This window comes from Alexandromys fortis, unplaced genomic scaffold, assembly GCF_014885135.2.
Source record: "Alexandromys fortis isolate MF-2015 unplaced genomic scaffold, M_Fortis_MF-2015_v1.1 scaffold_20, whole genome shotgun sequence".
In the NCBI taxonomy this organism is placed as follows: Eukaryota; Metazoa; Chordata; class Mammalia; order Rodentia; family Cricetidae; genus Alexandromys; species Alexandromys fortis.
In genome coordinates this window covers 15,093,516-15,118,349 of record NW_026067903.1, presented here as the reverse complement: position 1 = coordinate 15,118,349, position 24,834 = coordinate 15,093,516, and the positions used below count along the sequence as shown (strand labels likewise).

At 38.1% G+C, this 24,834-nt stretch overlaps 1 protein-coding gene across 1 annotated transcript in view; it reads right to left on the bottom strand.

Moving 5' to 3' along the window:
* Col19a1 (collagen type XIX alpha 1 chain) overlaps window positions 1-24,834 on the bottom strand; it is a 306,409-nt gene that overhangs the window by 263,302 nt on the left and 18,273 nt on the right. Inside the window, exons 3-4 of the mRNA XM_050134778.1 lie at window positions 20,311-20,376; window positions 18,852-18,951 (exon numbers count right to left, since the gene is read on the bottom strand). Of these exons, the coding sequence (XP_049990735.1) occupies window positions 18,852-18,951; window positions 20,311-20,376 (166 nt within the window). The remainder of the gene's footprint in view (window positions 1-18,851; window positions 18,952-20,310; window positions 20,377-24,834) is intronic.

The following is a 24,834-nucleotide window of genomic DNA, read 5'->3' as shown; positions in this document are numbered from 1 at the left end:
AGGAGGCGGAAACTTTTTTTTTCCTATTCTCAATAAAAAAATATGAAAAAAAAATCCTTATTAATAGCGAAGCAAGATGGCAGCTGTTAAGGATTCTCACAGTGATCTGTTGAAAGGAATATACACTGTGAGGGTGTAGTGGAGATGTCTTTAAAAAGGAGTACCTTTTGCTGTTTTCTGAGTACATTATGATTGGAAAATATCATAATTCAATGTGAATATGAAACATTTAAATTTTTTAAATGTATTTATAGCCTATTCCGGACAATGTTCCATGCACACTTAAGAAGCACATGTATTCTTCTATTTCAAGAACGAATCTCTCCCAGAAAACAGTTAGGATAAGTTATCTCACAGACTTCAAGCTTCCTATTTCCTTAAGAATTTTCTACCTAATGGTCCATTAATCTTTACATTTGGTATTGAAATTTTCCACATTTTTTATTGAATTATCTATGTCTGTCTTCAACTCTGCTAGAGTTTGTGTATTTTAGGGCTGTAGTGTTGGTACATATGTAATGATCATTGCTATCTCCTTTTGAAGCACTAAGATTATAAAAATGATACATTATAAAAATAGCCTTTCCTTAAAGTCTATTTTGTCTGACATTTGTATAGCTTTTATAGCAGTCTTTATAGCCAACAGTGCAATCTTTTAATTCAGACTGAGTGACATATTTCTTCTCTTATTTTTAATGATTTTTTTACTAAAATTTAAAAAATAGAGTATGTCTATTTTAAATTTTACATATATGTATCATACTTTTATGAATTTGATAAATGTTTGAGATTCATATAATAATCATTTAGATGAGATCTATACTTATCATTTGCTGTTTGTTTTCCACTTACTTTATGTTTTTATTGTTCCATTAATTATTTATTAAATATGATTTTACAGTGCCATTTTATTCCTTTTAAAAATATACTGTTTATGTTACTTTCTTATTGACTGCTCTCAGTATGATACCTAACATAGATTTACAACACTGTGGTTTAGATTAATGACAACTTAATTTCAATTATGCATATAACATAGTTTATATATAAATTTGGCTCTTATATAACCATTCCTTCTCATTGTGTTATTTATGCTTCTTTATACTTTATATACCTATCAACATAGATTTATAATTATTGATGTATATACATACATGTGTATTTACACTTATGTATTTTAAACATAATAAGAAAATAAAAGACCTAAAAATAAAAAAGGTACTGGGTTGATAGCTCAGTAAATTATTACCTTGGCAAACAAGCAAAAATAAATGAGTACAATCCCAATACACACAGTAAAGCAAGGCATGGTGTCTTGAACTTGCAGTCCCAGCACTGATGAAGTAGAGAAGAGAGAGACCCTGAGATTCAGTTATAAGTCTCTCAGCTCTGCTGTATGGGTGCACTCATAAGGTGCTAGATAGCTAGAGTAAACTCAGAGGGTACTGGCTAACTGGGGTACATTCAGATGGTAATGGATGACTGGGGTATACCTAGAGTTTACTGGATAACTGGGGTACCCTCAGAGGGTACTGAATAACCATTCAGGAAGTAGTCTACAGTTCTTGTGAGTCTTCTGGTTAGGTTTATCCAGAACTTCAAATTCATCCAAAGTTAGACTCTTAAGGCCTTCTCAAGTCTTTCCTGTCTTTCCACACAATCTTATGAACAGCAGTGTCTGGGTCTCCCAAATGGTAGTTGTAATTCTCTGATTGTTTTCTGCTATTTCTCAAAGGAAGAAGCAACTCCTACTGAGCGAGCTCTGCTCTGGTAAAATAAAGACAAACTTTGAGTATCATCCAGGTAAAGCCAGGTCTAGGGAGGAGTCTATTAAGAACCCAGAGCCCCTTGTTGCCACCCTCCAGTGCCTCCTTATGCTGCTGTCAATGACGATAGACTTCACCAGTCATTAGATTGTCGTAAGGCCTTGTTGTAGTGACAGACTTCTGAAAACACTGACATAGACAATTTTTAGTCCCTGTTCTCTTTGCTTTAAATGGAGTAAATTCTTTTCCTTTTAAATCTTTCACTGTTTTTTTTTTTTAAAAATCAACAATGCAGTTATTTTAACTAGTTTTATGGCAAAACAAAAAATAATGAAACAACTCTTTGTCATCTCCTACTTGGATTATCACTATGCTCATCTCTGACACTGACCACAAACATGGAATTTATATTTACCACAAAGTCTGTCAGCATTTCAGTGGGGGCACTAATGACTTTGTATTAAAGGAAGAAGTAGTTGAGCAAGAAAATAGGTAAAGACTGACTTAATTCTAGGGTGAAACTTAAATACTTCATACAACAAGGTTCAATATGATTATTTTCAGCAATTTATAATCTAATTTTAAAGTTTAAATGTTTTATATCATGAAACTTCCCTTGTGATAAAAAGACTACATAGTATAATTAACACATAACAATTACACCCTCAAATATGCGGGGAAGGAATGTCTCTGGTGTGCTTTTGTAGAGGATGAAGATCTTTATAATTATCATATTTATTCCTCTTTTAGAAATTTATATTCAGTCTTTGAGAACAAAAAACTAATTTTGTTTTTCTTGCCAAGCATGTAAATCTTAAATAGAAATTTCTATGCTTTAAAAATAAGATGCTAAAAACGAGATCTGTTCCTACTGTCTTGGTTTCGTGTTTATAGGACACACACACAAACAGCCAGTGTGACACAGAACAGTTTCTCTGGGCCTTGCCAAAGTTTCTATTATAAAAGAGGCCATATTGGATTACTTGTGTGCTACCAGAGAGATATAATGACAGCTTGCTATGTCCAAGATATCCAGCCTGAATGTTTTTGAATGGAGTGTAATTTCCTATAAGAAACCCTACCCGCTGCTTATTCAGTGATATTGCCATTAAGGAAAATATTGTTAAGCTTTACTCGAATGAATATATATAGCTTTGCTATAAATTATCAATGGAATATTTTCTGACTTTGCCCTATTTTATATTCATTGCTTCTAGTCCAATATCATCCATATAAATTTTAGCCTCAAGCATTAATATTAGCCTACTTTTGAGGGCTCAATGGAATTCTGAATATGACATTGGTTCTCTTTGGGGATCAAAATTGAGTGCGATTTCACTTTTCCCATTGTATTTTCTACATTTACTCATTTTTTCTAAAGAACATCATCTCATTAATGATCATTTAAAAATCCCAACTGACTCACGCCTTTAAATCCAGCCCTCTGGAGGCAGAGGCAAGTGGACCTCTGAGTTTGAGGCCAGCCTGGTCTACAGAGCCAGTTCCAGGGTAATCAGGACTACACAGAGAAAACCCTGTCTCAAAAAACCAAAACCAAACAAAAAACAAAAAAAAATGGAAAAAATAACACTAACCAATAAAATGACTATAAGTTAACTTGTTTTCTTCAGAGACCTAATAATATAGTAGTATAGACTATATCACCACCTCTTCCTAATCCTCCAAATGCCACATTGTATTCATAGGAAATTAGTGAGGCAAGTTTTTTGAATGGTAATAAGTAGACTAATAATTACATTTCTCTATTATAATAGGTAAATCTAAGTCACTAAAGTCTGTAATTACCACTTTACACCAAGGAATACCCTGAAGCATCAGAAAAGACTGAAAAGAAAAACTTCAAATGAAAATGTGCCTGAGTGAATATTTTCTCCACATATTTAAAATTCATCAATTAATGACAAAACCCTAAGATATATGAAACTGCACTTTATTTTTTTTTTAAAAAAAATTGCATTTAAAGTATCCATGAAAGAATTCATTGTTCAGACCTTTAGACTAGACTGTACTGATCCAAATTATACTTTTTCCATATTCTCTAGTGGTGTTTTTTCCTTACTGATTAATGAGATTTCTTGCTAGGCAAAATTTATTTAATGCCATTAAGAAGAATAAATAAGATAACAAAGTATAGACAGTTTTGTATTGTAGGAAAGCTCTTGGCAAGAAAGAAAGAATGACTTTGGTAGAGAATGACTGTGTACTTTTAATTATTGTGAAATGGAATTGTGCTTCCAAAGTCATTTAAACATGCGGTCTGAGGTCAAAAAGTGTGGGAAGGTGCCAGCATTCTCTCTAATTCTGCAATGCTTTCGCTGAATGCCCAAGCTTGTGATAGCCACTGGCAGGCTGCTCCTCCTCCCTGGATAGTGCTTCTGTTTATAAAACAGAAGCCCTGCTAGCCCTAGACCTTAGTAAATATTAATCCTTAAAAACCAGTTACATCTTGCTACCAGGTTATCTAATAATCAGTTCTTACTTTGGAAAGCACTGAGTCGAGATCCGCAGGGATTATGATAAAGGAAGAAAATTTTAGTAGTGAACACAGAGGGAAGACCGAGTTTGATTTCCAAAACACTCTTGAGTTAGCTAGACCAAAATGACACACCTCTGTTACAAGATCTGAACACACAAAATGTCACCTTGAGGTATGGAGGGGAGGGAGAGAAAAAGATGTGGAGAGGGGAAGGGAGAGAGGGAGAGAGAAAGGGAAAGAAAGAAGAAGAAGAGGGGAGGAGGAAGAGGAAGAAGGAGAAAAAGAAAGAGGCAAAAGAAGAAAGAAGAGGGGGGAGGAGGAGGGAAAGGCAAGAGGGGGAAGAAGGGAGATAAGCCAGAAGGGAGCTAAAACCCTGGTCAACTTTGTCAACTTCCCTATTGTGTGTGCACTGGACTCACATGCCTATGTTTCTCCTGGGCATTTCTACTTAGAGGCCAAGATCATTCTTTTGTTCAACTTCTTGTTTTTCTAGCCAAGTATATCTGTCAACATTCCACAACTCGTGCTCTCTCTCCTTCTGCTCCTGATTTGGACCTTGAGATTTCAGTCCGGTGCTCCAATGTGGGTCTCTGTCTCTGTCTCCTTTCATCGCCTGATGAAGGTTAATATTCAGGAGGATGCCTATATGTTTTTCTTTGGGTTCTCCTTCTTATTTAGCTTCTCTAGGATCACTAATTATAGGCTCAATGGCCTTTATTTATGGCTAGAAACCAAATATGAGTGAGTACATCCCATGTTCCTCTTTTTGGGTCTGGCTTACCTCACTCAGGATAGTGTTTTCTATTTCCATCCATTTGCCTGCAAACTTCAAGAAGTCCTTGTTTTTTACTGCTGAGTAGTACTCTAATATGTATATATTCCATACTTTCTTCATCCATTCTTCAATTGAAGGGCATCTAGGTTGTTTCCAGGTTCTGGCTATTACAAACAATGCTGCTATAAACATAGTAGAGCATATACTTTTGTTGTGTGATAAGGCCTCTCTTGGGTATATTCCCAAGAGTGGTATTGCTGGGTCCATGGGTAGGTTGATCCCAAATTTCCTGAGGAACCTCCACACTGCTTTCCAGAGTGGTTGCACAAGTTTGCATTCCCACCAGCAATGGATGAGTGTACCCCTTTCTCCACAACCTCTCCAGCAAAGGCTATCATTGGTGTTTTTGATTTTCGCCATTCTGACAGGTGTAAGATGGTATCTCAGACCACGAGGGGTGCACCCACACACTGAGACAATGGGGATGTTCTATCGGGAATTCACCAAGGCCAGCTGGCCCGGGTCTGAAAAAGCCTGGGTTAAAACTGGTCTCGCTGAACATAGTGGACAATGAGGACTACTGAGACCTCAAGAACAATGGCAATGGGTTTTGATCCTACTGCACCTATTGGTTTTGTGGGAGCCTAGGCAGTTTGGATGCTCACCTTACTAGACCTGGATGGAGGTGGGTGGTCCTTGGACTTCCCACAGGGCAGGGAACCCTGAGTGCTCTTTGGGCTGACAAGGGAGGGGGTCTTGATTGGTGGAGGGGGAGGGAAATGGGAGGCGGTGGTGGGGAAGATACAGAAATCTTTAATAAATAAATAAATAAATAAATTTAAAAAAAATAAAAATCAATGGATATAAAAAAAATTCCACAACTCAATAGACAGACAGACATTCTCCCAGTCCCAGGAAGTCCGTTTAATTCTTGCCTTTCCTTCAATATCAACCCAATCCACTGGCAAATCTTACTCCTTCCACCACTGAAACAGACCCCAATTCTATCCATTCTTCCCCATCTACACTGTCATTGCATGAGTGCAGGCAGTCAGCATGTCTCCATGGAAGTCCTGTTCCACTATCATGATTAGACATATTCCTTTTCCTCTTGGGTTTAGTCTGGTCAGCACATGGGAGAGAGAATAAACTTTTAAAATTGAAAATTGCTTAAAACTTTTAGAACATGTCCTCCATTTTGTAGAGGAAAGGGGACATTCCCAATGCTGGTCCAGAAGCCGATGAGGTCCCGCCTCAGACACATTGCCTCCTCCACCAGATTCTGTATGGCAGCTGCGAATGCCACAGTGACCTGGATTTTGATTCTTTCAATGCACTGTGGTCACTGAGGCCTTGGTCCTTTGTATCTCCTGACTGAGCCCTCTCATGGGACAGTCTTTCCAAAGTTTCCATTTACACAAATTCCTCCCATCACTCTTGTCTCAGCTCAAATGTCATTTTCTCTTAGGAGCTTAAAATCATCCTGGCTCCAGTCACTACCTGACGCATTGCCTTGCTCTACTTTCTTCAGTCTTCTGAGACTTAAATAATTTACCATCTTGCACATTTATCACCTATTTCCAACACCATAGAACAATTTCCATGAAAACAGGGATATGGCAAACTTGTGTCTGTTTCACAACCACTGGGACTGTGACCTGTGCCATTTCAGAAACCCACAATGCCCGGATCTTATCCTAGGTGCTAAATGAGCCTGAACATCTATTTTCACCTACTTAACCTTAGGAAACAACACCATATTCTATTCGACAGGAAAATGGCAGAAGAAGCAATTAAAGGACCAGGTGATGCTAAAGTTTCATGAAAAATTTAGAAACAAAAACTGTCCAACAATGAGCCCATCAGACGGCCATTCCCAAAGAGGAATGTAAAATCCCCACAGAAATTTAAGACCACTGACAGGAAAACACTAACACCTGAAGATTTCAACAAAAACGTTTTTCAGTATTAGCCTTGCATTCTTGCACATGTTTCAGGCCTGAGAAACCATACACTGTACTCTTAATCTGGAAGGGATCCTGACAGTAATTTTTATCAACCACCTTAGTTCCGAAGTGAGAAATCAAAGCCACAGGACATAAATGACTTCCCCCTCTGCCAGGCAGAGATCACGATGGGACTTGAACTCATGACTTTTTGTTCCAAGGTCAGCTTTTCCCAGGAGATCAAGTTGCTCTTGGTTACAAATAAGATTCTCCTCATCGTTTCTGATCTGGCTTAAAAGTAATCTTTTCAGACTCTGATGAAGAAAAGAAGTCTCTAGTGCTATTCCTGAGCATGAGGGAGTGAGTAAATTAATATAAGATACCAACGTTACAAAATCTAAGGAAAGGATCGGTTCCATGTTTACAATCACACAGTGATACTAGCAACGACAGCAAATCCTGTTTGGTCTCTAAGGAAAATAGTCACTGTGACATTTGTCCTTCCTAGGCGCCTGGTATCCCTGAGGTTGATAATTACAGCTCCTTCCCCTCCTGTTATCTGAGCGCACCAGGAAGTGTCACAAAACATGCAGTAATATCTTTAAAATGGGCTACTTAAGGTCTTAGGAATGATATATACTAAGTAAGGTAAAATGAGAACTAATTGCCTTTATAAACCCGAGCGATTACTTGTTTATTTTGGACAAGTGTGTCTTTAACAGTAACTCAGCTTTCAGGAAGGAGTGGAAATCTCGAGGGCAGTATATACATCAATAGTTACACAGTGGGACAAAAAAGACTGAAGAATTGAGAAATGTCTGTGTGTCTTATAGAAGAAAGGTACCAGAATGAGACTTTAACACTCAGGGAAGAAAACAAATAGAATAGTACCCCAATTAAAAAGATAAAAAATTCTTTTCTTAAAAAAAAAAAACTAACAGACTTAATTCACTTTATTTTTCTTGTATAAAAACCCTTCCTTATGTGTTAGCCATGGCTGGAGCCTGGGCCATCTGAGGAGACTGAGCTGGGGTTTCACGGTGGAGTGTGAAAGGGGCTGAGGAGCCTAACAAGGGTACTTAGTGAACACAGTCCAAAGGTCAGGGGTCAAATAGCTGTATAGCTGTGGCCTTGGCTGGATAGCAATCCAAAGGGATTGGTGGCTTAAATTTTTAAAGCTAGAAGCCCTTCTCATCCAGGAGCTGATGCTCTCCTAGGATCAGGGCAGACACCTTGGGGCAGATCTACTGTGTATTAGGAAGGCCATCCTCTTCTCTTGCTCAAAAACCTTCCAAGCACACACTGGTCCTGTATGATTGCCAGAGCTGACGGGGGGCAATGGACAACCCTTTAGGGTGTAAAGAAATGATCATATATCTGATAGTTGTGAACAATGATTGACAGGAGAACTCTTTGCTCAGATCCTGGATCACTGTCCTACATACAGATCAGTGTCTGTTCCACCCCGTTCGCCCAGAGTTCCCAAACCAGGATCTGGCATTGCTACCAGCCCACAAGGCTAACTTAAAGAAGGTAAAGATTACCCTTGTTACACAAGGACAGAAGAATTCAACTGAGCAAATTGAAAGGCAGCCCTGGCTGACCAACTAATGAGAAGGCAGCAGGGTCTGACTCCAGGGGACAAGTCTTCACTGCCCACCTCCTTTCCAGGTAGCGGGCACTGGAAGTCTGGCAGATTCAAGAAGAACGACACTGAAAATAGCTCGCTTCTAAAATATGCCCAGATATGTACCGGCATAGCTCTTTTATGGGGAGAAGGAAGTGTAAGACAGATTGATTTATTCCCCATCACAAGCTTAGATGTTTCTCTGATGAGAAAAATAAAGAGCACAGCGAACAGTCATCAATTTCTGTTTCTTGGTGTGTCAAGTCATTTCCTTGTATAGAAAGCTCAGCCTGGTGGAGTTTTCTGCATTCCTATGGGAATCACAGTCTGCAAGTGGCAAACAGGACTTCTGTCTCACACACAGAGTAAAAGATAAAACCGACTGCGGAGTAAGAGGCTGGGCAGAGAAACAACCTCCTAACTGCTATTTCCTTTCCGCAGACTTCCTTGTAATAAGGAATTTGAGGCCAGGAGGAACCTATGGAAAACAAGAACAGAGATTTTTTTTTTTTCAAGCTCTCAGCGCTCATAATCCACAAGAAGGAGGACTTAATTGTTTCAGAAAAAATTTACTTTATATATTATGTTTCCCAAATCAAGTGTAATTTGTTCCTAAACAACAACGTGTTGAAAAGGCTTAAGTATTGATTACTGGGGTCCCAATGCTAATTCTTCAAGCAGTTCATGGCTCAGGGCTTTAAGGAAAGCGGCCTTCAGAAGAAAGCTCTGTTCCCGTAGAACTAAAGCGAGTTTTCTAGATCATAGTTAACAAGACGGACATTTGTTTATTTATTTTTTTCCTTTTAAAATGAAAGGCCACATGGAAAAAAATTCTATTTTTAAACATTAAGAACAGGCTTCCAAATTAATTCTTCCATTCTGAATTAGTGTGAGGCAGGGTTCATGAGGAACTTCCGTATTTACCAGCATCGCTGAGGTCTCTGCCTTGCTGAACGTCTTCCAGGAAGAGAAATATGATCCAAGTTACATTTCCTGAGAGTGAAGTGAGAGATGCCTGCAGTTTATAGTAAGTCATTTTTTTCCCAGCTGACATCCACAATCACCTGTCTCCTTACAAGCGAGTGTGGCTAGCTGGGCTGGAGAGTCTGTCAACATGCCTTCCCTCAGGCTTGGGGTTAATGTTTGATTTCAGAGTCACAGAGAGTCTGAAATCTTAGCCTTTTTGTGTTTGCTAAGAGGATTCAGACAGATGGGTTGTTGATGGGAAAACAAAGCTTGGGGATGCTCTAATAATTTCTCGCCTGTTCTGGTAAGCACTTGTTCATTGTGGTGTTGAAATGACTTCCTGCTGAACACAAGCCCTCCTACAAACGCCATCCAGCTTCCAAGGAAAAACAAAACCAAAAACACCATGGCGAATTAAGCGAGTTGCTCTTCGGAAAAAGGGAACCATCGCAAGTAAGTTCTGTCAGGTGTTTCTCACTCAAGGAAGAGCAAAACATTCTGAGTAAAACTCAGTTTTCATAAGAATCCCTGGAGATCAGAAATGATTTCTGGGATCTGGGTGCTTGGCGTCTGCTTCAAAATCCACTTCAGAAGTCTCACACCTAACTGAAAGCTGGGATTTCTCAATGGCATTCACACAGTTCCTATTTTATTTTCCTAGGGCGTATGCTACTGCTCCCAAGCCTTTGACTTTTTAGATGAATGAGGTTCACACTCTTCAAACCTGCACATACGGCCTTTCAGAATAGCCTCGCCTGTCTCGACTCTCTCCCACCGGGGTTCACTAACCACACAGGATTCTCTTAGTATCCCTCCAAGTGCCTTGACCTTTAAAAGGACTTTAATACTCTCTTTAACAGACAAAGCGCTGCTGTCCCCCAGCTCATCTAGCAAATCATACTTTAAATCCCAACCTTTCAAATCCTCTGTGAAACTGTTTTTTATCTGTTCTCCCAGAGTGCACGTCACACACACACACACACACACACACACACACACACACATATATATGTATATGACATTACATTCCATAATAGCTAATTGTTGGCCTCTCTGGCTTTTGAGACAGAAATAACTTGAAAGCATGGACTATGCCTTTCTTCATCTTTCAACTCACAGTGAGTACCCATGATCATTTAGGAATTGAGTGACATGCTTTGCAGAATTTCTTTTCCTTCAGTGGCATCAAAGCTGAACTTAACAGTGACATAATATCATGAAGCGCTCTTCTCTGTGGTCCTCCTAAGAACAGATAATTTTATGTGATTATTATGTGTATCAAAAAGAGCAAGGCAACATGAGGGCAGCTGAAAGAATTGATCATATTCATGTCTCTAACTTTTGAGCCTCATGGAAGGAGAACTGGGAGTCAATAGAATTTCTTTACTGAGAATTTTGTGAGGCTATGCAGGCATACTGTGTGGCCTCAGTGCCCCAGAATTAGAGGTGCTGCATCCTTAACACACCCCTCCAAAGTGTGGATGGATGTGTGTGTAGCTACAGAGTAACTCTGTAATCCGAAGACTGAAGATGAGCAGGTCTGAACAGAATTTCACTGGGTCATGGGGAGCAACATTTTCATGGATAGGAATTCCAGCAAGGGTAAGACCAGAAATTTAGAGAACAATGATGGAAATGGACTTACTTTTTTTTGGTTTTTGTTTCAATTCCTATTTTCTTTATAGCACTGGGAATTAAACCCACCCCACGGGCATTATATGTGCCATGGTAGTAGTCAGTGCTGGAACCACTGGGCTACAGCCCTTGCTCAACCATATCTTTTTGTTTTAAACATGTACACATGATGAACATCCCCGTGGTTCCCAGAAAATAAACCCAAATATTTGGGGGAACTGACATTCCCTAGATAACCAGGTAAGGAGGAGGTTTCACAGTGATGGAGGTTTTGTGTGCTCATGACATCATTTGGACCCCCAAATTGATCAAGTCTTCTCAATATAATTGAGACCAGTTATATGACTCTGGCCAAAATGAGATCAGAACTGTGGGCAAAATTACATCAAAAGTGAAGTGTATTGGAGCACAAAATTGAAGTAAATTTGACTGAAGACATCAGCAGGGACTGAATGCTGAAGATAGGATTGCAAAAGGTTTTCTAGCTACATAGCAGTCCAGTTGGCAGGAATGAGAAACACAGGTACGAGAGAGACATTGTAATGTTGAGGTGATTGTCACTGGAAATGGAAGAGTAGTTACTAGGACCTCAGAAGAAGACATTTTTATAGGACTGAAGAAATCTTGGTCAGATGTGAATGGGTTAGGGGATGATTAAGAAAATGTGTCAGTAACATGAAGGGTTTGTGAGTGAATGGAACTGTTTAGGAAATGTTTCTAGACTAGGGTGGGATTAAGAATACATTTGAAGACTAAGAGGCTAGGGTACTCTGGAGCGACGAGCTGAAGACACAAGTACAAAGGGTCAATGGTGGAAGAGGTCTCAGAGGAGATTTCTGGGAAAAGACTAAGATTACAAATGAGGAAAAGAGAAAGGCCACCTCTGGAGAAGACAGCTGAGACAAGGATTCCGAGGTGTAAAGAGGAAGATGAGAGGGTTCAAGTCCGACTGCCTAATTCAAGCCTCCATTCAAGCACCTAGGTGTTGATTCTTCATAGTGCCATCATGTGTGTCAATGTTGATCCAACCTTTTGGACAAATCTATCACCAATTCACTTAAAGTGTCTAATCACAGCAAATCAAGTTTTTCTTCTCAGTTATTTTCAATGAACTAAGTTTGATGAGGAGAAGATAAAATCTTCTCAAGTCTTACAAGGTGACCAACAAGAAAGGCGCATGGACTTCATATGAAATATAGTAAAGCAGTGGGAGGGGTAGGATTTCCATAACCACGTGACTTCATAGCTGTAATCTCAAAGGGATTTCTTTACTTTCCCTTGCAATTAATGTAAGCATACTCTTAAATCTTCTGAAGTGTTATCGGTAGAGACAGTGTAGGAAAAATGAAAGGTTTTATCCATTTAGCAGGTGTTTATATCTTATATTTTTGAGGTAGTTTGTTCCTTCAACTCAGTGATACTGTGCTTTAAAATAATGAACAAATGAAGCAGTCTCCACCTATCAATCAATACAATTTTTAAAATATTGTGTTGAGTATTTAATTACCACGTTTATACATACAGAATTGTCCTGAAGGTCCTTTCTAATTGTATTATAGAAGAAGTTATGTAATATGTTAATATGTCAGTCAAATCAAGTATTATTATGTTGCTTAATTTCCAAATGAACTCCGTGATGAAAAGACTTAAGGATGAACTTGAAAAATATTGAAATTAGATTATCAGGTTCTATAAAATCGTTGCATATATCTTGCTTAACTTCTGATCATTAATTTATATCCAACCAGTTACAAAGTAAATTTGAGAGAAAAAATAAAACTTTCCAGAACAAATAAACAAAAATTCTAGAGGATTTTGCATCATTTTTACATTTTTTGTAGTCATTTTTATGTTAAATCACTTGTTGATAGATAAAAATGTCCCTGAATTTCCTAAAGAGGTCTGAGATATTTTTGTAACTATTGTTAATTATTTCCATACATTATTTAAAACTTCTACAAGAGTTATCTTTAAAATCCTTCCGATCTAATACTAGTAATTTTGCTAAATAGTTTGACTTGACTTAAACAATTCCATAGTTGTGAGCCCAGCAGTCTTCTCTTTCCATTTTAGAATGTATGAGCAGTGACTCACCTCACATTCTTAGCATGCCAGATGGTAATTAAGGAAGTACCACCGTGATGACATAAAGAATCATGTGTAACAGTCAGTCAGTCTCATAAAACAGCTGGGCAAGGTTTTAGCTAAGTCACATCGTCCTTATATAGGAAGCTTCCTCTCTCAAAACAAAAGAATGTCCAAAGGAAAGCCCAGGGGACACATAGTCATTCTCTATAGCTTAATGGAGCTGCAAAATGATCCTTCAAAAACGCCCAGGAATTAGAAGCCTGTGTCAGAGCTCTGAGTACAGCTTCATGCCTCAGAATTCAGCTGGTCTTAAGTACTTGGAAAGGACCCAGCTAAGAGCGAAAAAAAAGTGAATCACGGGTTAGAAAACAAACCTTTATGAGGGAAAGAATGAAAATACTGAAAATTGACCCTTACACGCATGGTGCTTAAAGTTTAGCCTCAATGACAGAGTGGTGGGCTTTGAGCCACATGGCTTAACCATGCTGAACCGTGAAAGACCGGAGGTTCCAGGTGCTTCTCAGACCAGCACAAGAAGAAATAATCATTGTTGTTGGTGTTATTAATTATTATTATTATTATTATTATTATTATTATTATTATTATTTACTGGTTTTTTTTAAAGCTTTCTTTAGTTTCAATTATTTCTATGTGTGAGCGGTTGTATACATATGAGGGCCAATAACCTAAGAGGTCAGAAGGACAGAAGTTTTGGGTCCTCCTGGAACTGGAATTGCAGGGTTCCATAAGGAGCCAGATGTGAGTACTGGACACTCAACTCAGGTTTGGGAGAGGAGCATGTGTTCTTTTCTTTTTGTTCTTTTGTCAGATTAATTAGCAGTTTTATTTTTGGAGGAACCTCCATACTGATTTCTATAGTGACAGCCCCAAGTTTATACACCCACCAACAATCTATAAGTTTCCCCTTTCCCCACATCTCTGTCAGCATTTGTGTTCTTTCTTATTCCATTTTTTCTATAATTTTTTCTTTTTCTTTAATGGCATTTGTTCTTAACAGCTCATCTGTCATCTCTGCAGTCCCTAGTAGCTCTTTCTTTCTTTCATATATATATATGAAGTGATGGGTTCCATTATGGTATTTTGATGCATAGTTAGTTCCTATTGATCCTCATCCTCCTGGTCCCTTCCCAGTTGACTCACTTCTTTCTCAGGGCACGTGTACTCTATACCATCCTTTTAATTTTCCTCTTCCTTATTTTCCCCTCTGCACGGCCTCCTTTTTAATTTCATAATTATATATGAACATATATGGATTAGCTACCATATATAATATTTATTCTGTTACATCTATGTATAAGAGAGAAAATTCTCAGTATTTGTTTTTATTAGCCTGGGATGCTTCACTTAATGTAATATTTTTATGTTTATTGCTATTTTATTTACAATAACTAAGAAGTGGAATCGATTTTGTCTCTCAGTAGTTAAACAGATGAAGAAAATATGATATAATGGGATCTGCTTCAGTTGCAAAGCTAAAGGAAATCATGACATTTGGAGGGAAATAGTCAGAGCTGTAAAATTTGTAGGGAAGTGTAACTTTTCCTTGCATCCTGTATCTCTCTAATAGGTTCCGGGAAGGGAAGACAGGCTCACATCCCTTACCAGTGGAAGCCTGGAACAGTGTTCAGTGCTGAGTCGTAGGATGTTCGATGTTTGCTGACTGAAATAAGAGTTGATTGCATAAATGAGAGGGACTTAAAAATGCTGCTTCTCATTCATCCTTTTAGCTGATGGGAATCATTTAGGAACAGCTATGGCAGGTAGAAGACACACCTGCTCCTGTTAGCAATTGTATAAGGATTAACTTTAAAAACAACACTTTTGAATTTAGAACCACATGCCCTAACTCTACAGACGACTTCAAATAACACAAAGTATACACGGATATGAATGTGCTGGGACAGAGCTAGTACTCCATCGGGATCCCTGAAGATGGCTCTCAGGTCTACAAATCAGTGTTTTGGAAATAATCCTATGTGGAGCGTAAAACCCCTTTCCCGTAGTTTGGAGTGCTATTTGTACTCCTAAAAACCTGAGTTTGACTAATGACAGCTTACGGTGGAGGAGAGGAGGGAGGGAAACCGAAGCCAGGATGTAAGATAACTGAAGAAATTTAATTAATAAAAAAATAAACTTGAGTTTTTATAAAAGCCCATGTGAAAAAAATCATACTTCTAGGGACCATCATTCAAAACTATTAAAGACAAGATGTGAATTTTGGCATAAGCTTTCCAGTGCACCACTCAGATTCAGGGTGAATTTCAAAGGAGATGCTAAACTCCAGAGGCCCCCCAAAAGTCTAAAATACAAAAATACAAATTAGACTAGTTTCTACTTCCTTCTTCCCTTTCTTTGAGACATGCTCAGGTTTTCTTTGTATGACATTTTCTTAGCTTTTGTGAATATTCCTTGACACTTCTAATATCTCATAAGGCTGCAAGCATTTCCCTATAATTTTTTACTTGTCCTTTGATCTTTTATGTTTCAATTACTTTAACTAATATATAAAAATCATACCTTGTAACGGGTTGTCATATGACTTTTGATACATGTATGCATTGAATGATAGCAAATGAAATTAAATGCATTTATCACCTTAAATGGTCATCAATTCCTTATAGAGAAACTTTCAAAATCTTTTTGCAAGCCTTTTGAAATGACAATATAGTGTCATTATTTGTGGTTATCCCTATATGCTATCCAACATCAGGAGCTACTCCTATCTCACTGTGACTTAGTATCCACTGATCCCTCCCTCCCCATCCCTTCTGATACCCAACTATGCTAGTTCAAATGAGAAAAATCCTCCCATAGGCTCAAGTAATTGATCACTCATAGCCAGATAGTCATGCTGTTTATGGAGTTGGTCCAACGTTGCTAGAGGAACTACATCAGTGAGGGCCTGCATCGAGAGTTCATAGCCTTGCCCACTTCCAGTTTATTCTGTTTCTTTTTTGCAGTTGAGTAGATCCTCTCCTGGCTCCCTATTCTAGCCACCTGCTACCATGCCCCTGCCCCCACCACCATTATGGGCTCTGGAACTGTAAGTCCAAATAAACTTTGTCTTCCATGGTGTCATGGTGTCTTTTGACAGCAATGAAATGTAACTAATACATCTCTCTTGGACTCTCATAACCACTATTCTACTCCCATGGACTATCCCTTACTTCCAGATAAAAGTATGGAGCTATATAACCCTGCCTTCATAAAGCAATAACCAAGATACACTAGACATTTTGGTAACAAAAAATAGTCATATTGGGAAAGAGGTTTTGCTTTTGTTTCCACAGGAGAAGAAAAGGTATGGATACCTACCATAAAAACTGGTAAAGCTTAGATTCCAACAGGAGAGACCTCTTGATTAGAGGAGGTAATAATTCATCAAACAGTATGGCCATGAAATCTAAACTAACTTTTAAGACTAACAAATGCCTTTCACAGGGTTCTGTTTTTGTTTTTCCAAGAGAATTAAGGCATCTAACTAAGGAATCTGAAGACACACCAAGTTGTCAAGACACCCTTTAGACAATATTGTTTTACATGTACAATAATATAGATATAGATAGGTAAATATAAATATAGATATCTTGAGGACTCTTGTCTAAGCAAACTTTGTGTGTCTAATCGGAAGCCAGGCTAAGGATATTGAATGTACTCTAATGGGTTTCTGATCCCCACATTTGCAAGACTTCTACCCTCATGAATGTCAAGTAGAATATGCCAGAACAATAAAAACAAATTCAGGCACAGAAAGCATTTTCATTTTCCATATAAAACAGGCATCTGCCTTTTCCCATGCTGAGTCTGCAGGGCAGCTTATTTACAAATATATAAATAGCTGCAACTTTACTCCAGGCCCATTGAAAAATCAAAACGGCATCATGCAAGAGAAGCACCCTAGCATAGTTGGCTCCATGAGGAAAATGTAAGTGGAGATGAGCCAAGCGACTTGACACTTGCTGGTCAGCTTAACCAGACACCCTCCAGTTTCCTGTCATGGAGGAACCCAGGGTTATGCTCTGCAGAGTCAGGTAATTCGCTTTCATTGATTGTCCAGAGACTGGGGAGTGATTTAGAGCCAAAGGTTGAAAAGCAAACTTCAATTCATTGGTAATCCGATGGGCTCAAAGGGAGATCACCTCATAGTGGCAGTACTTTTAAAATCAGCTTATTCTGCTTTCGGGAAAGTCCTGTGAATTTAGAATGACTCACTCTAGTCAATTCTTTCGCATATTGCCAGACTTACAGGGATTTAAGTCAACAGGAGAAAAGAAGTAAGAAAAATAGTGCATCTTAATGTTTGAACAGAATGTATTGCCTTTTCTAAATTTATTAAGAAACATTATGTGCCACGAATTAATCCCTCTCCCTCCCTTCCTCCCTCCCTAGACACACACACACACACACACACACACACACACACACACACACACACTAGCATGTATCTTGCTTGTCCTTACAGCGTATGCATACCCAAGCATGGAAGTGCGGGGCTGTCCTCAGTGTCTCCTCATGAGGTCACCTGAACAGCTATACCTTATGGCACCTAATGACAATCACTCCTTATATATACCTGCAATATCAAATCACGCTCTTCCTTAACATCTTTGTTTCTCATCAATGAATGAACAGAAGAATGCCATTAAATTAAAGTCTTCCAAAGCATCACAAAACAGGAAGTTTAAAAGGAACATTTTACCAGGAAGTGGTGGTGCCCGCCTTTAACCCCAGCACTCAGGAGGCAGAGGCAGGCGGATCTCTGTGAGTTCAAGGCCAGCCTGGTCTACAAGAGCTAGTTCTAAGATAGGCTCCAAAACTACAGCGAAACCCTATCTTGAAAAACTAAAAAGAAAAGAAAAGAAGCATTTCCAGAAGGGAAAACGAATTATGAACTTAGTCTGTGTCTAGAATCTGAGGACAGACAACAAGATGCATAGACGCGTGTCGAAAGTGAGAGCACTCATGCCTGCTGTAGCCACTTTCTCACAAAGACATCTGGGCTGAATGTTAAACCCAGGATGGCTGTACTGCTTATTCACAGCACTGCATTGATACACAAGGATGTTCAAGTTTGAGCCAACATAGAAATGCCAAAAAACCAAACTGCAAACCAATTTCTCATCACTTCCAGCGCTATTCAGTATTTAGAGGAAGCACCCACAAATAAACTGTTATTTTAATTCCCCACAAAGCATAGTATATAGGAATAAAGGCAGTAGCCATCTTTTGTCTCTAGATCTATATTGAGCCTTATGTTTCAAAGTTCACTTTTTAAATTACTTTTAAATTTATGTCTACTTTAAATGCCAACAAGATTACTCCAAAAGTATATGTAATTTTCTGAAGACTTTCTGCATGTATACAAAAGATTGGATTGCAGAATTTTATCAATAACAAATACATAAGCCGTATATTCATTACAGCATTGAGGGGCACAACTGAGCTTTTATATTTTTGAGCAAGAATTTGGAATATCCTTAGAAAATATTTTTTTACTATTGTTGAAATGAAAACGAATTAGTTTACTCACCCAGTGTCTCTGAGAAGAAGGGCACTTCCCAATTTGAAACAGGTTTTATCACCTTCGCAAAATGTACGCCTCAAAGCAAAACTCTCTCCCAGATCAAAGCCTGTAAAACGTCACACGCTGTTAAACCCAGCAATAAACTCGCAGACAGATTGATTTTCTTTAAAACAGGAACTTGTTATCACATCTACAGGTTGATTGATTTAAAATAAAATCCTTCTGTTTGAAATCAACAAATATGCTTGATTTCTTTTTTGTTCATTTTCCTTTTAGGGTACAGGAGAATAAAATCCTCTTGCCTAAAGGGACATGGCTATCTTTCTGAAGAACAGTTCATAAGTAGAGGTCTCTCTGGCTTCATCCAGCCTGATTGCACAACCCTCCCACCTCAGCCTGCCCAGTGCAAGAGCATACTGGATGGGTGCAAGCGTGCCCCTCCACTGTTGCTTCTCACAGGTGTTTCAAAGGAATACAATATCGCTTCACTTTAGTTTAGGAGTTGACCTAAACAAATTGTTATGGTAGTTCATTGTACCCTCTCTGAAGTATAAAGAGAGCATTAGCCAGAATAAAAATCATAGCCATTCTTTTCGAATCTAAACAGCGTCTTACAAAAGTACGCTTTAGGGGAATTATACAGATGTTTCTAATTCAAGTGTGATCTATGTGTTATTATCATGTACATGTGAGAGAGTTGAGGACACACAGAAAGAGAATATGGAAAGGAAAGGGAGGAAGGAAATCAAAAATAGGAATGTTGACTGGGTTGGTAGAACAGGCCTATGATACATTTTTGAGACTGAAGTAGCGGAAACTTGAGTTTGAAGCCAGCCTGGGCTACACAGGGAGATCCTGTATAAAACAAAGAAAAAAAGAAGCAACAATAACAACAAAGCCAGCAAAGGCAACATTAATAGCAAAAGAAAGTGTAAGGAAAAAAAACATAAAAATGTTACACCAACACAGTGTGTAGATTATGACTACATCTGGGTGCTATAACATTGGCTCGATATTCTTTCCTCTTTTAAAAATTACAACAGAAGTCACAACTTTTGTGATTTTTCCATAGCGTTGGTTCTCCACCAAGGTGAGGTGTTGTTACCTGAGATTAAACAATTTAGAACTCTGCTGATAGGATTTCACCTGCAGCAATATAAGACATCTGAATGTCTTATATTGGGAAAGGAGCAGGCTGGCCCACCTAGGCAAGACTTCTGGTTAGGAGGATAAAATCTCTGGCTTGATGGAGACCTAACACGCCATCTGGGCAGGGTCAGTGAGCTGGCTGCGGAGCCACCTCTAGGATGGGGATGGGGTGAGGTGGAGGGGGATGGCCTTAAGTATTTTAGCCTCCCTGAACTCCCACTCCCCAGAGCAGTCTCGTATAGGGCTGCATCCACACAGTGTGCAGTCACTACGGATGGACACTTGCACAAAGTGCTGCTCAACAAAGGATGCTCACCTGAAACCTGAAGTTTGCTTCTGTCATCCTGATATTCTTCCGTCCTCAGAATCGGGCAGGTACTTTCTATTTAAAAGACAAGCATAGATTATTTGAACTAAAATTTCCATCCTACTTTCTCCAAATAAAGTTCAATGCTTCTGTATAATCAAAAACAAGATAACAATGAAAATAAAAATAAACGGAACTACCTTATTAAATTTCTATAAGGTAAGGATGAAGATCCACATCCCACAGTATATCTATGAAAATTTAATGTTATATCTATAAAAAATAGAATATTACCTGGCCCATGGTGAGAACACAGTGATGCTGGCTATTATTATCACTATTACCCAAACATCATGTAAGTAAACAGGATTTACTTAACTTTCATGGCTTTATTGAACAATTAAATTCAGTGCATATTCTCTCAAATAAACAAGTGAATTATTGCCATATTTTTATCATAATTTTATTCATATTTTATCTGATGATCCTAAGCCTTTATAACAGAAGGGGACATGAATGGAACAAGTTAAATAAAATTAGAAAGCAAAGAAATTTCTATATGATAAAGCTGAGGAAGTTAATACTTTATAAGTTTGTTCATAATACTCATGGATATATATATAAAGTTAATCTCTACTCGGCGAGTTTACATGTCCAATAAAACTACATCATAATGTATATGCATATATTAGTCTTTGAAGTAATATGTTGAACTCTAACTCAGACTATAACCACAAATGAGGTAATGCTGCCAAAACTGCAAGCCATTTTTCAGGTCATGCCACTACACAACAATACAGCTACACTCTTAAACTAAGTGCATCAAACCTTTTACATTGTATCATCACAGGTTCGGTTCTCCACATCAAAAATTTGTGTTTGAGTTTCATGTCTTAAAGGTCATAGTATGGAAAGGAAATAAACCATTGATGGCAAACTGACCATCTACTGGGCTGAAGGTGACAGCCTCTGATTTTCCAGTTAATGTCTGACTGCCTCAGCCCTTCGTTTGACAAGAGCACCTCATAGCTAGAGCTGTGGCCAGGAGTCAGTGTAGCACATTTAACTTAGAAGAGCCTCAGAGTCTAAGTGATGCTGTCACATCATTGGCAAGGAAGAAGCAAATAACATATTTTTTCTGAATGTCAATTAGAATCCCAATTTCAATAGATCGGGATGTGTGTGTGTGTGTGTGTGTGTGTGTGTGTGTGTGTGTGTGTTTGAAAACTAACAAGTTTATTGTCTGGTTTAAATGGAAAAGCAAAGATAGCAAAAGGCAAAGTTGAACAATAACTTGGAGACAAACCATGAGATGTAAGGAATCCTTGTAACATGGCTTCAGTGTACATATAGAAAGACATCCATCAAACAGAATAGAAGGTCTAAATGCAGACCCTTCACATGTGGCTCCATTTACTGCAAAAACTACTGAAATTCAGTTGGAAATGGAGGATCTTTTAGTCAGTAGGGTCTGGTATTAGATAGTGATACAGGAAAATACCACAGAAATTGAAGAAAATTATAAATGTGAAAAGAAAACATAAAGCAGGTTTAGTAAAGCATAGAGCTTGGTGAACCTGGAGAAGCAAAGAGCTCTGGAGAGAGACAAAGCATTGCTGTCAAAAGAAACTATTGATAAATGGGGTTTCATCAGCTAAAAGCATGTATTAATCAAAAGATCAGAAGTGTGAGAAGACAAGCCAGAGAATAGGAGAGGGTATTTACAAGAGAAGCATCTTAGAGAAGGCAACCACACATAAGGAGAAAATATCCCATGAAGTACTGAATTCAGAACAAGCTCTGAGCTCCCACAAATGAGCAAAACATGAAAAAGTTTATGTCTAATACACTCTAAACTTTTTAAGCACTTTCCAAAATGGAATATGCAAATTACCAACTCACATATTCCAAGGGGTGTCACCCCATCAGTAATCAGAAATGTAGAGGAAACCACTGAGCGTCCATTAAATGACCAAAATTAAAGAACTGTCACTCCAAGTGTTGATGAGACTGGGACAAATGGCAAACACTTTCAGCTCGTCCACATTGCTTGTGGGGGCCGAGAGTGGTGCAGCCACTTGGGAAAACCCTCTGACAGTGTTTACTGAAGCTAGCGATGCATGAACTCCAAGAGAAACTCAGTGATCCAAGAGACAGGAGAGCAAAACAGAAATGGAAATGACCTTTTAGATAAGAATGCCTATGTTATCATTACTCATAGAGTTACAACCTAAAAGTTCATTAAGAGGACATACTGCAAAATAAATAATGAAAAAACTGGACAACAGTTTAAAAAGAAAGATTTAGTTTGATACATTGAAATGTTTGGCTATTAGAGGCAAAGTAAGTGAGGGAATGTCATCCCCCTAAATATATACTACCTATATTCCATTTATGTGATAATTACAAAGCCAATCTCTGTTAGAGAAGTGATTACCATAGAGGGGGTATCACCTCAGAGCAAGTACACAGAAATCTTTTAGAATCCAGGAAACACTTTATGATTCTATTTGAGTGATAATTACATTAGTGTACATATAAAAGTAAAAATTCAGTATATTGTGCTTTTAACATTTACTGACTTTATTTAGACTATATAAACAAAATCTCAACACAAGGAGGAAAGTAGTAGCTCTCTTGAGAAAATATTTTAATCTAAAAGTAGCTCTAAAATTTAAGTGATTAAAATATCCCAATAAAAATGTCTATTGACTATTAATGTCTATATGGCAATATGCCATAAGAGGAACCTTGCGTTCTTCATAGGCACATAGAGGAAAGATGCAGTGTGTGATTGGCAGAAGGAATCTCTGGGCAGCAGAAGGGCTTCCCCACAGGGAGACTTGGGAAGGTAGGGGGAAGTATGTGGCCTGTTTCCAGTAGGAAACTGTAAATCTCATTTCAATTCTTCCTAGGGAATATATGTTGATGTCAACAGAATAAACACATTGCTTTGGAATAAATGAGATTCAACATTCCCAGCAATATGTATGTATTTCCCCACTAAAAGTATTTCATTTATAAAACATTAATGCTGTTTCCTACCTTTAAAACACATGCTTTGTTGTGAACAGCTGAACAAAACAAATTAAAACTAAGTGTTTTAAGATTTCAGGGATAATAAGATAAATTCACGAAGATATATGAATTCATTGCATAAAAATGAGGAAAGAAGTAGTGTTATTGCCTATCATAAGCTAGCAATGCTAATCAATTTAAATAGTGACATATACATTATAATATAAAACAGTAGAAGTAACACTATCACAAGTTGGGCATGTTAATTTATTCAAATATAAACATATAAACATACAGGTGTATTTTAATTTTAATATATCTTTAGACTTATGCCTAAGATTCAAATGTTTTCTTAGGCAAACAAGACCAAGCACAGCAACTCTGTCCCTCAGAGGCTCTCAGGAGTATTTCAGAACAATGAATCCCATCTTTCTATGGATGATGCATTGCTTGCCGAACTCAACAGCTTTTCAAAAGCAAATAAAAGTAGCTTTAACCAATGCACGCTAAAGTGTTAATGTTAATGATTGTCAGGCTTCATTTTTTCTTTTACATGACTTGAAAGACCTGGGCAGTCTTCAGGATAGATGGGGCACTGAAAGGAGCCACAGTAAACAAAAGGGAAGTCATCTAGCTCAGCTTAGCATATGCCATGACTTGATTGAATAACATCTTTTAACACTCTTGTTTCCTGGTCATCTGAAAGAATCATCCTAGAAAAATAGGTCGTGCAGCTACTCAATGAGAGAGTAGAGAAAAACACATTTCCTACAAACCAACTTTCTCTCGTTCTGTATTGAACATCTCTCAAAAGCATATTTTAAACAAAATAATGACAACCTAAGAAACTCTTTCCATTCTTTTTTACATATATATGATTTTTTTTCAAGACAGGACTTCTCTGTAGCTTTGGAGCTTGTCTTGGAATTTGCTCTGTAGAGAAGGCTGGTCTCGAACTCATATACATCCACCTGTCTCTGCCTCCAGAGTGCTGGGATTAAAGGTGTGTGCTACCACCACCCAGATTGGGCTGGAGAAATGGCTTAGCCATTAAAGGCTAGGCTCACAACCAAAAATGTAAGACCCTTTTCATTCTTTAATGAAATGTATTTGTTCCCATCATCTGTTTTAGCTATGTACTTAAGAAATGAATCCCCTTTCACACATACACACGAACAGATCTAATCTATTAGTTCTGGTCCTCATTTTACCAGTAGGCATGACCTATTAGATCTTGGGACTGGTTTACTTTTCCTCTTAAAGACATTTTAAAATATATGTGTGTATTTGAGTGGTTTGACTGTGTGTATGTATCTGTACTACATGAATGCAGTACTCTCAGAAGCCAGAAGAGGGCACTGAATGTCATGGTACTAAAGTCACAGGCTGCTCTTAGCCTGTCATGAAGGTACTGGGAATTGAACCCAGATCCTCTGATAGATCAGTGAGTGCTCTCTTAACCACTGACCCATCTCTCCAGCATCATAAGAATGTTTTTAATGATGCACAGAAACA